The sequence below is a fragment of the Gracilinanus agilis genome, chromosome 3 (assembly GCF_016433145.1).
Source record: "Gracilinanus agilis isolate LMUSP501 chromosome 3, AgileGrace, whole genome shotgun sequence".
NCBI classification, from domain to species: Eukaryota; Metazoa; Chordata; class Mammalia; order Didelphimorphia; family Didelphidae; genus Gracilinanus; species Gracilinanus agilis.
In genome coordinates this window covers 226,892,499-226,905,780 of record NC_058132.1, presented here as the reverse complement: position 1 = coordinate 226,905,780, position 13,282 = coordinate 226,892,499, and the positions used below count along the sequence as shown (strand labels likewise).

The window sequence follows — 13,282 nt, the reverse complement described above, 5'->3', positions numbered from 1 at the left end:
GGTCAGGAAGACAGAATTCAGATTTGGTCTTAGACTCTTACTAGCTGTGTGACCCTGGGCAAATAACCTAACCCCTGTTTGCCTTAATACTGACAAGCCATTCTGGTCTTGGCCATGAAAATTCCATGAACAGTAAGGCCCATGGGGTCACAGAGTTGGACACAACTTAACAACAGTCTAATGATACTCTATCTGAATTCTACCATTATTATAGAATAACATTCTGATATATTTGTCATCAATAATGTCACTTTAGGCAAATAGATTATTAGTCTGTTTTCAACACAAATGATTAGCCAAAAAAATTGGGAAATGATTGTAGGAAAGAACTTCTCTGCATATTAGTTGCCATAAAGAGGTGAAGAGAAAAGCCCTAAAAGTCTATTCAGTCAGCAAATAGTTTACTTGCTAAGCAGCAAGCTATAACAGCTAAAAGCAACACAAATTTAAGAAAGTTGTTTATGAAATCTTAAAGAGGGAGAGATTATTGGATGATGAGCATTATCAACTCACAAAACAATAAAAAGCAATAGCAATAAAACAATTTTAAAGTGAACTTCGCAAGAGGACTAGTTAAGCAAAGTCATCCCAAGGGCAAATAAAGATGAAACTGGAAGAAGTACTACTAACAGAGCTAAAATGGAAACGATCTGCAAAAAAGATTTTTATGAGGAAAACTTTTCCACCATCAAAGAAACTGGAGCCACCACATTTGGATTCTAACATCACCGATTCAGATGTGTTTATTAAGGAAGTGGAAATTGTACTGACAAAATAAAGATGTAAAAAACAGCTGGACTAGACCAAGTGTATACAAAAGAATTTTTTCCTGGAGGCAACACAATTTAAGAAACTTGAAACTTTGTTTTTTTTTGAAGCTTTCCATTTTTGCCCTTCCTGAGAATGCTTAAAGGTCCATAAGACATGAAGTAGGAAGTGAAATGAGAAGTCACTAATCACTAGTAAAAACTGTCCATGTTATCTGCTCTGTTCTAGTTTAAGTAACCACAGGTACCAGTTTTATGCTCTCTAAGAGTTTTGTTTCTAGGTATTATCACAGCATATTTTATGTAAAGTCATATTTTGCTTTCCTTTTATTTATTTTGTATTGTAAAACTCCAAATGGCACATAGACTTTTGCAAAGAATGGAGAAAAATATTTAAAGATTTTATTCAAAGAAAAGATGCATATTCTTTGTTATCTAAGTTTGTCTTCCTATTTCTGGGATACTAATAGTGGCTCACATTTCTTTAGTGCTTTAAAGTTTATAGAACACTTTTTTTAACGGTCCTATGACATATGTAATGCAAGTGTTTTTATCCTTATTTCCCTATCCCATAGCCTTAATAGAAAAAGTAGTTTGCCTAAGGCCATACTGCTATGGATGGTTCTTCACCCTAGGCCTTCTAAACTCCAAATCCAGTAGTATTTTCTGACTGCCTACATTTGTGACCTAACTTTTATTTATTAATGTATAGTTTTATTAGAAAGTTTTTTAACTACCCCTTATAATTTAGCAATCATATAAGAAGTTGCACTTCTTATCACTTGAAAATGAGTTTTAGTATCTAATGTACTTCCTGATGACATTTTTTGTTATCTGATCACTTGTGACTTAAAAATAAAAATAAGTCAATGGTTTTATTTTTCATGTGTGTGGGAAGGGATAGCATTTAGAGAACTGAATTACCATTTAAGTTATTAACTCAGTAAACATTAGAGCTAAACAGACCCTAGAAAGCCTCTAATCCAGTGATGGGCAAACTTTTTAAAGAGGGGGCCAAAGGAAAGGAAATGCTCCTCTGTCAGTCTGTTTCTAAGGCAACTCTTTCCAAGTTTCATTGTATTGTATCCTACTCATTGTATTTGTCAGATTAGGAATAATGTCCCAAGACAGGATAGAACATTTCAGGGGTCCACATCTGGCCCGCAGGATGTAGTTTGCCCATCACTGGTCTAATCCAATCCTTCCATTGTGTAAATAAAAAAACCTGATGCCTAAAATTGTGACATAAACCTAAAGTTAGGTAGTGATAGAACTAGATCTATAACCCAGGGCTCCTAGACCAGTGCTTGCTCTTTCCACTACATTATAATTGCTACCCAAAACAACTTTAAACACTCAGAGTACTCCAAATGATCAAAGCAACTTAAGAATTGAGTTCCTTTTTAAAAAGGAGTTCAGTGTGGGAACTGCAGTGAATTTGGAATACATAGAGTATTGAAAGAGAAGTCAGAGGATAAAAACATGAATAGGATTGGCCCACAAGCCAAAATTTCCCATGCAATGTTTTATAGAATTTGTCCAGTAGTACTTAGCATCATATTGTCTCATGAGTATCATTCACATGTTAAATAATATGTGAACGCACTAAGGAGGAGTGTTTCCAAAGTACTTAATTAGATGTTAAAATCACAGATATCTCAAATGAAGTATCAGGATTAACCTTCGAAGAGTACTTATCCATTGTTTACATTATTGCTGGAAGTAGTAGTAAATAATTTTCCTTACTAATTCAGGAGTAATTTTATTTATTAGAATTGTTAGATTCTTTAAGTCTCATTTAATTGTTGATTGTAACAGTGGAATGTCTTTGGTATTTTTAAAGTGAAACAGAAGATCAAGCAAATTCCACTAATCTGAAATGGCCTTTTAATTATGAGCCTAGAAATATATTTACCTTATGTTCAAGTACTAGCCTACCTAATTTTGAGAGGCTTATAACATTTTATAATTAAAATGCTATTATCCAAGATATGTTTATATTAAAATAATTTAAAACTAATCACCCGGTAGCCAAGCAGAAGATTAATTTTTTGGCCATAGCAACAAAGGCATGGAAGGGTTGTGATTTGCTCTAGTATAAAAAGGTACCACACTGATGAAATTATAAATTATTGTTCACATTTATGTAGTGTTTAAAAATTAAATTACAAAGCATTTTCCTCATAACCAGTGAGGTAGGTAGACTATGTTATTATTCCTTACAGATCAGGAAACTGAGACTCAGAAATTAAATGAACCATTTGTTCCTACACAACTGGAAAACGTTAGAGCTGGAACTGGAAACCTGTCTTCTGTCTCCAAGTTCAGCAATTTGCCTACATTTTGGATCTTTTCAAGTCCTGGAGAATAGAAATTTGCTTAGGAATTATTGATGTTAAATACAATTCAATTAATTTTTCCTTTAGGTTTAGTAGCAATTTGGGTCCATTCTACTGGGAGGTAAAATACATTAAAAATTATTTTTTGCATATATTGAATATTGCACTTAAGGATGCCCAAACCCTTGGTGAATATTTAACAGTTCAGATGGAAAGTTCTTAGTACTCATAGGAAAAACTACCTGCACATAGTAGTAGTAGTAGTAGTAGTAGTAGTAGTAGTAGTAGTAGTAGTAGTAGTAGTAGTAGTAGTAGTAGTAGTAGTAGTACTCCACAGAGCCAGAAAAAGCACATAGCTTCAATATGTTCTCCAAATAAATAAAGACTGTATAACTCTGGCATTATACAATTCTACCCATTGCAATTTGCTTGGAAATTGAATCTATGAAAACAGTACCCAGGTCAACATAAAGGGAAACAAAAGAGATGTAATTGTTTTTGTAGTACAAAGTAACGTGGACCATGCTATTGAAGGAAATCCACTCAAAACGCCAACAGCTTTACAATTTACAATCTTTGTAAATGAGTAATTTGTGTTTTTCATTTTGAATAAAAATTTTAATGTTAAATATTTATAATTTTATAAAATATAAGTTAGAGGGGAAATGAGGAAGAAAATTAACAGGTTGATATTTTACTATAATCTCAAACAATAAAGAATGATAAGTTGAAAACCAGAAATCCAGAATACATCATTGTAACATAAGAATTTTTGCATCATACTATAAAGATGAAAACATTTTAACATAATTTATGCTGATTTTCTACATATTTGATGCTAAAAATTTCTCTTTGCAATAAATACATTTAAGCCAATTTTAAAAGTCTTGATTTATAAAATAGTATATGAAGAAGTACATTTAGTATAGACTTACAAAATAAAGTTTGCAATATTTTATTGAAAAGATCAACAATTCATTTTTCTGCCTGTAGAAACAATGAAATTAAAGCTTTTTGGTATGGTCAATAATGTTTATCAGTACAGTATTAAAAATCATGGAACGTTAAGGTTTTATTATATTGACAGTAAACCATCGAAATTGTATATTCACATTATACAGACATTGTGACTCCATAAGAGGATGCCAGTAATGTAAAAAAAATATATAAAATGATTGTAATGTAACCATCTAACTATTGGCATATGAATTTTTTCAAGTCAACTATTTAATTGCTAATAAAATTTGCTCTGCAAGCAATCATGTTTCATAATTGAAGACATGTTTTGTGCCTTAATACATAATTTGAAGTTTTCTTAGTATAAACATATACCAACAGTAAATAAAAAAGGAAACATTATTTACAAAAGTCTTGTATACATATTACATAAATGCAATTGTATCAAAGTATTTTTATACAACATTGATAGAACCATTGATTTGCATTGGTTGGTTTTAGTGCAAACTGCAGTAATGTAAAAGCAGGCTAAATTTTTGAATTTTGAATTAGGATTTATACTTGTCATTAATTATAAAAAAATTAGTTGATCTTTATATAGCACTTAAAAGTTAGCCAAGTGCCTAGTATCTTGTTGCCTTTTAGTAGAATGCAGACTGTCCAGGGATCTTACAAACTTGAAAGCTGACAACTGAAAGAAATCGTTGTCTTTTCTTTAAAGAAAGCCTTCTCCATTTGAAGGTACCTGAGTAAAGGGTCAGCTTTATACTTTGCTGGATACTTTCAACCAGATAACATCTTTCATTCAGTCTGTTGTTTTAGCACCATTGTTATGGATTATTAGCATACTGTACTAATCATAGGAATGGAAACATGCACATAGTGTACCATCCCTAATTTCTGTATTCTTCTATTTTCATGGAATTTCATCTTACCAAGTATACTGTCATACACTAGTAATTCAAGTGTTTGAGGAAAATTCAAATGATGGTATACAACTCTACATTTTCCCATTACTCTATAAAAATTTTCTGATTGATATTAAATAAAGCTGTGAAGAACTGTATTTTAAAGTTCACTTCTTTAATTCATTGGGACACAAGGAGAGTTGCTTTTATTTACCTGCATATGATGATAGACGATCACATATGAAATGTTATTTCTTTCCTATTTACAAAGGAAATTATACTATTTTGATTGTAATTTTTCTTTTGAAGGTTAAATACCAACCACTGCATATATTCTCTTCTTCTAGTTCATATATGGTTGCTTGTGCCTTGGTGAATCTGTAGTGTACTCTAAGCCTTTTGGAGCCTATTGTACATAATTTCACAGTTTCGAAAATTGGTGAGGGGAAGCCTTCCATATTTTATGAAGTAATAAACCTAACACAAAGCTCATGAGCACCCGCAACGATCTACTACCATGGCTGGAATTTTTCCATATATTATTTGTTCTTTTCCATTAAAATATAACATATTTATTGGGGACATCTTAGTAGGAGTACAGCAAGGTCCTGCTGAACCTCTAGGATTTGCTTGATGAACAAGATGAGTGTGAGGATATTTTTGTAGAAATACAAATTCACATTCTCCAGAGCAGTAGTTAGCCTTATATCTTTTGGGTGCAATAATCCAGTCCCATCCAAAAGCTTCAAAATCTACTGTTAGTGGGTAACGGCAGCATCGAGATTCTGTTGAGTGTTCATCACAATCAAGACCAAAATCTCTTCTAGATCTTTTTGGTGTGTCTGTAACTCTGACCTCTAAAAAGGGGTTCTGGGTAAAGAATGAAAAAAGTTGAAAATATAAATCATCAAGTAATTCACATTGAAATAACTCCCTAGGCTCAGTCAAGGCATTCTTCAGAAAAGAAAACTAACCAAAGAAACCATTTCGTAAATACTAATGCCTGAAAAAACACCTTGATCTTTTTCTTTCTGGTCCAGGAAACTGGAAAATCACACCATTCCCTGAGAGGAGAGACTGTGTCATTTATCTTTGTATCCATCATAACTTCTAGCACAATGCTATTTGCATAGTAGGCACCCCCTCCCTACCAGTTTTTTTGTTCTGTTTGTTAGAGAATGAATGAATGAATGAATGAATGAAGATAAATATGGCTCAGTTACTTAAAGTCACTGGGCTTAAAGGATGATGACTTCTGAAAATAATATAGATGCAGTCATCCCATATCTGCTTGTGTCTGAATCTTCCTCCCAAAATTAAATTAGATTTTCCCATAGAAGATATGTTACATTCAAGCAAAGAGGAGTGTGTGTGTGTGTGTGTGTGTGTGTGTGTGTGTGTGTGTGTGTGTGTACTATGTTATGTTTGGGAGCAGTCAGATATACAGGACAAGAGTTGGAAGAAATATAATAGAATTATAGACTCTAAGTAGAAAGGAATCTCAGATGTCATTAAGTCCAACTACTTAATTTACAGATGAATAAACTGAGGATCAGAGTAGCAAAGGACAAAAAGAGACTGCCATAAGAGAGACTTAAACTTGTCTCCCCTTGACTAAATCTGGAACTTATTCCACTGAGGAACAAGGAAAATGATGCCTCCCTAGCCATTTTTTATCCCTTCAAAGGAATATCTCTTCCTAGATTTGTATAGGTTATTTTCTTCCCTACCACTCTAGATGGGAATGCTCTCCAGCAGCCTTTTTCAGTGTTTCTTTTTCATGCTGAGAAATCTGATTATTAAATCAAAGTAGATAGATAGATAGACAGATAGACAGAAAGACAGACAGATGTAGATGTACCCACGTGTATATTGGTTTGACCTTTTGTAACATTAATAACTATAATAATTATCCTGAAAGATGATATTAAACATGTTGGCACCACTATTCTGAGGAAAAGAAAATGTGGGATCCTTTGAAAAATATAGCTTGGATCCCATTCTGAATGTTAGAATATACCTATATTGATACCATGTAATCTGACTGGTGATTACATAAAGCAAAGCAATATTACTTTAGAAACAAATAATTAAATAACAAACTTAGGGCATAATTGATTAGATATAGTATTATATCATGCTTGGGGGAAATATTTTAATTGCCTGAAAGAAAGTTGATCGAATATACTAGATAATCATTTCAAATTTTTGACAGTTAAGACTGATTACATTTAAATATGTTATTTTAAAAGGCATTATAATGTTTGAAAATAGAATTTTTCTAATCTAATTATGTTACCAAAGAGTAATGAACAAATACTATACACAGTAAGTAAATACATGGAAATGGAGGGAAGCAATGGTATAAAGAATAGAGAACTGCATATAATTCCAAAATGATTTCTTTTGAATTTGTGAATACAATTTATTTTTCTCTCATTGTCAATACATGATGATATCTTGCTGAGATTAATATCAGATAGTTGTTGGTATTTTCTAAGTTCACAGTACCTTAAGAAAAGGATAAGGTTGGCCACAAGCATACTACATGATAAGGGTAACCAGAATGGAATTTTACAATTTGTCATAAATAATCCACAAGGGAATATTTCATAATGCTTATAATGTAGAGATCAACATGTCATTATGTCTATAAACTGCAGGTGATAATTACTTTAATCATGATTTCCCCAATTATAATTACTCAAAAAGGCCTTGATAATAAATATAAGCACAAACATATTATGCTCAATTAATCATAGTAATTAAAAGTAATTTTTTCATACCAATAATTCATAAAAACAATTATTTCATTGTTCTAAGCTAGGATAAAATAGATTCATTATATTTTGATAAATTCTGAAAAAGAATGTTTTGGTATGTTTGGTTTGTATTAGATTCCATCCTAAGAGTTTTATAGGAATATATAATGTCCCCATCATTAGTAGCATAAGCTTTAAGGTTTGTTGCTACTAAAAATATTCATGAAAATTTCTTAATGGTAAATAATTCAAAGAAGCTATTGGATTTTCTCTCTTAATTTAAAATAAAAGATTTTCAATGACTAATAGATTAAATCAAGAAAGATTCTTTAAAATATGAAGTTGGGTTAATTTCTTCCGGTGAATACAGGGTTACTATTGGGGAAACATCTCTATGACTGGCCTGAGAGGTTAAAGAAATGATACTCCCATCTCTCCTTTCATTTTTACCCACATTGAATGAACACTTTAAGTTTATTAATAGAATTTTTTTGTAAAACATGATAACTAAAGAATCATTTTAGGATTTCCCTTCACAAGAAAAGTGTTATTATCGAGGGTTTGTTTTTTTCAGGTATCACTTACCAGTCCATCTTCACCTAGTCCTGGGAAGGTGACTGCAAGATCATGACCATTCTCATCTAAAGCTTTGATTTCAATGCCTAAGTTGGATTCAGGTTGTTTGAGCCAATTTTGCAATACTGTCTTCACATCAATACTCTGCCAAATACCAGTGCCCGGGTTCATGTCAAGTTTCAGAGATCGAATTCCAGTATATCTTGTACCATCTTTCATGGGTTTGATGAGTCTCAGGATTTGCACAAACACTGTTGTAGATTTCTTGACGGGCCTCAGATATATCCATAGTTGAGCCTTTACTACTTTATTATACTGTATTTTAGAGCTAAATTTAAAGAAGCAACATTTGGGTTTTCCTTCCACTTGCATTAGAAAATCAGCTATAAATGAATTTTTAAAAAGAAAAATTAATTAGGCATTAATAAAATCAGACTCCAAATCACCAAACAAATTAACAGATTAATGAATTATTCTCTTGATGGAATATTGGTTTCCTTAAAATATGAACATAACATGTTTTGAAACTGAGTATTGTATAGAATTTCATTCATTATTCCATTAGAAAGAAACCAAAACATATATACTTTCCAGTGTCCTTTTTTTGTGTTTAGATTTGCATCTCTTTTTTCAGCTTGTTGGAAATGGACTTCTTATTCCAAGAAAAATTCTATAAAGGAATGAATGCCGGTTTGAAGTTTTAAAATGATGACGATTAGAGAGAACGAGAGATACTGTGGAGGAACATCCACTTAGAATTCTTTGGGAATCTGAGTAGTTACACTTACTGAGCAGCTGTACCAATCAGTCTGGAGGAAGGAACCCTTCCCCCAGGCCTGAATTACCTGGGGACAAGGCACAGTGTGCTACATGCTTAGTCTTTGGAATTAGTAGGAAAAAAATTAGTCCTTTCGTAAGTTCAACTTTTGAATGATCATTTTCAAAGAACAAATCTAAATAAGTGATTCTTAATATTTAAAGATGTATAATATTTTCTAGATAGTTCAAAGTTGGAAAATATCTACATTAAGGCCAGGATATTATTATAAGCAGATTCAACTGCAAGCCGAGTGATTATGCTATCAATTTATTTCTTTTACAGTATCTTACAATTGTCTCTTTGTTAAATGGAGGGACATAAATCTCTAGTAGGATGGACGGTTAGAGAATATTACCTTAAAGAAAGAGTATTTTGATTCTAATTTGCTCATTTAAATAGGATATCTAATATTTAGTAGCTGTTTTAGTTCTCTAGATTGAAATGGCCCCAAAGCTAGATCACAGACTCTCAACCTAGAGGTTTTCATTTTCAGCCCCTTATATTAAGGTACCAGTTTTGACTTTTCGTGTGTGTGTGTGTGTGTGTGTGTGTGTGTGTGTGTGTGTGTGTGTGTATGCCTGTTCATTAGACCCTTCTGTAAAGGAATAATATGAGTTGTAAAACATTCCAGAACTATAACAGGCAAAAGAGGCAATAACCTCTCAAAAATAGTATTTTTTACAAATTACCAATTGTTCAGCATTGAGTGTAAAAAATAGAAATGACACTGTGCATGCTTAATGATAGCCCAATGAGAGTAGCACGACAAGTAATTCAGGTGCATACTACCTTGTCTCTCATTCAAGCATTCATTATTAGTTTTTTCTTTTCCATATGTAATTCTCTTCTATATGCAAAAATCATTATTATGGTATACCTGCATTACATTCCTTTACTTTATAATATACTTTTATTTACCTTTTGCAAATATCTCAAGTGTAATGTCTTTCATAGCTAAACATCTTCATTACTGAAGAATACACAGGAATTATATTAACACTGGAAGAAATAGATTTTAAATGCTTTGCAAATAGGAAAAATGAGATTTTAAAAATAGACCCACTTAGTCAACTTCTTTTACTCTTGTTGGAAAGATATTTAATATTATTCACATAAATTTCAAACAATTAAGAATCTTATTGTTTTATTTGTTTACATTTTAAAAATCCTGGTCTTTCTGTTAGTCTGGAGGATTAGCAGGGGAAGCCTGAGTACGATGTATTTGCCATAATGTAGTCAAGCTAAATAACTTTAATGCTGTTCAAGCATTTTATTATTTGTTCCAGTATAACAAGGAAGAAATTAAGTAATGTAGCAGAATAAAAATAATCCCACTGTTATTGGCATTTTACTCATAAACTCTTGGGGAAGAAACTTTTCTCCCTCCCACTTACATACTATAGCCAGCAGCTTGTTAAAAGCAACTGAGAATAGATCTGTTTCTCATAAACACTAGGACAACTGTCAGCAGAATTGTGGATATGCATACACACACACACACACACACACACACACACACACACCCGCACACACACACAAGCTACTTACACTCCGTAGGCATAGTAATAATTGTTTCAGTTGTAGCATGATAATCATCATCTTCCAAAGAACCATCACTGCTGTCATCTCTCTGGACATCATACTGATCAATCAGTTCTCGGAGTGGAGGAGCTTTGGGTAAAAGTTGTTTTATAGTATCCCTGCTAATATTAGGAGCTGTTTCTAGCCGAAGTTTGCTAAGGATTTGAATTTTGATGGCTTCTATTCTTGAAGATTTGGTGTTTTGTCTCCATGTACATGCATTACATAGTCCATCTTTTTCCACATTCTCTTTTTGCTCGCTGCTCTCATTGAGATCCACGGGACCAGCTACAATCAGCATAAACAGGTAAATATAAACATAGATTTGTAATTTTTGCATGATCTTGCAATCAATACAGTCTTCCCCCCTTTTTTTCTTTGCTCTTCTTTGCATGTAACACCAAGCCAATTTTTTAATGCATGTAGTGTCTGAGAGACAACTTGCCACACCAGTGAATCTTTTATACTGTATTCCAAGTGGCTTTTTATATTCCAACTTTGATGAGACACGTGTCGTCAGGATCTATGATTGGCTCTTGCTCCAACAATGAATCTAGCTGTCAGAGGTTAAAACCCTGTCTGTCACAAGTCACTAAACAGTATTTTGTTACAGTCAAGGGTGAGCTGATTCATTTGACCACTTCATAAAAGAAATAAATCTACAAATAGTGAAAGATAAATGTGACATTAAAAAAGACGCTATGTTAACAATAACCCAACCCAAACTTAAAGAATGTGAATCTATACGAAAGCTATAATTTAAAGAAGTAGATTCCATTTAAGCTCTACACTTGAAATGACATAGATGGTTCTCTCAAAAATTAAACTCATTGAATGCATTCTATACTAGCATTTGCTAAATTTTCTAAACAAATTATTAGTTTTAGTGCTATGTTTTCTAGAAAAGTACCAGTTAGGAAGAAATACATTAAAGAGAGAAAGGTAAAATTTTTATATTGGTGAAAACAGTTTCAGAATGTTCCCAAGTATAATCTTAAACAATTTCAGCTGTAACTTAAATAATATGTTTTCTTGTGTTGCCTAATTATATTATCTCTAATATTTTGGCATTTTAAAATTAAGAATGGATGTTTAAACATTCATATTTTTCCTAATATTAAGTAGCTTATTGTTATAATGTTATATTCCTAGTCTAAGGAATGTTATATTCCTTAGTTATATTCCTGTGTTATATGTTATATTCCTAGTCTAAGGGTAGGCATTTAGAATTTCTGAAATGGTGTAGATCTTCATTGTGTATAACAAAGGACAGAAAGACATTTAGTCAAAAAAACTGAAGCAAGAATCCAAAAAGCTGAGTCTGTGTTACTCAGCATTGTGTAAATCATGTAATCTATGTGTGATTATAAGTGAAGAAGAAAATCATCTCTTCTTTCATCAGAACTTGTAAGAATTAAACATAGATGGAGAGACTTTTATTTGAAATAGAAATCAGCCAGTCTCATCTCCTCATTATACAGTTTAGAAAAAAGAAGCCCTTAGAGATGAAGAACCTTGTCAAAAGCTTCCCAGCAAACTATTGATAGCCAAGGACAAGAGCCCAGATTTTATTCTTAATTTACATCATTTTTCTTTATACCATGCTGCTAATGTCTTCCTATATAGGAATAGGATAGGAGAAAGGATAAATATCTGAGCCATCTCAGTGCATATTGCTCTGTATATGTATATACATGTGTATAAATGCATGTCTATATATACATATGTGTACTTAATACATATATTATAAATGTATACATACAATATACACCTTTTTTTTCTTTTTCCAGTAATCTTAATGGGCTTATACGGAGTCATCCACATTAGTGGGATCAAAAGTAAAGATGTCAAGAATTGGGTAGGAAGTTGTACATTTTCTCTTTCATAAGCTAAGGTGGCCTAGATAAGGAGCAAATTCTCATAAAATTCCAGTCAATTAAGGTAAATGGCTCATTATAAAAGATACCTATCCCCAGAGGATTATCATAGTAGCCTACATTAGCTTCTTCTTCAAGGTACTAGTATCTTACCATTAATAAATTATTGTTTCTTGTCTCGCTCAGATGGCAACTTGGTCATCTTAAAATTATGTATATTTATAAAGTTTTTATGATGGGAACATATAAATGTATGCAAATATACAGGCATTTTTAGACATGCATTGAGAAAAATAGTGTATAATTCATTTGATCTTTTCATCATTAACACTAAGTAAACTAGATGCCCGAGCTTATACTATTTTCTTAAAATATAAAGAGCCAAATTCAATTTTAGGGAGATAGATGGGCCTTCTGAATCAAGACTATAGCTTTCTTATAATCATAGTATCCTTTTGTTGTCAATTTAATTTCTTTTACTAAATTTTTTTTCTTTCCACCCACTCCCAGAGAGTAAACAAACTCATAATTAAACAGATATGCATAGCAAGACAAAATTAATTCTTGCATTCCCAGTCTAAAAAATATGGATTTTATTTTATATCTTGAATCCATCTCCTTTCTGATAAAAGGTAAGTAGCATGCTTCATCCTTGATCCTCTGAGATCATGCTGGTCACTGTATTAATCAGAGTT

General features: G+C 32.2%; 1 protein-coding gene across 1 annotated transcript; it reads right to left on the bottom strand.

Annotated features, from left to right (window-relative positions):
• Positions 1-5,309: 5,309 nt before the first annotated feature.
• On the bottom strand, positions 5,310-11,150 carry MSTN (myostatin). The gene is made up of 3 exons (XM_044666449.1): positions 10,678-11,150; positions 8,319-8,692; positions 5,310-5,841 (listed from the first exon to the last, which is right to left on the bottom strand). The coding sequence occupies exons 1-3, from the start codon at positions 11,102-11,104 to the stop codon at positions 5,461-5,463; spliced, it is 1,182 nt and encodes a 393-aa protein (XP_044522384.1). The 5' UTR covers positions 11,105-11,150; the 3' UTR covers positions 5,310-5,460.
• Positions 11,151-13,282: the final 2,132 nt, after the last annotated feature.

Coding starts and splice junctions, on each gene's coding strand:
- MSTN (XM_044666449.1), bottom strand. CDS start 11,104: ATGCAAAGAAGAGCAAAGAAAAAAAGGGGGGAAGACTGTATTGATTGC. Junction 8,693..10,677: donor TATTACTATGCCTACGGAGT/GTAAGTAGCTTG, acceptor ATTCATTTATAG/CTGATTTTCTAATGCAAGTG. Junction 5,842..8,318: donor GACTAGGTGAAGATGGACTG/GTAAGTGATACC, acceptor TTCTTTACCCAG/AACCCCTTTTTAGAGGTCAG.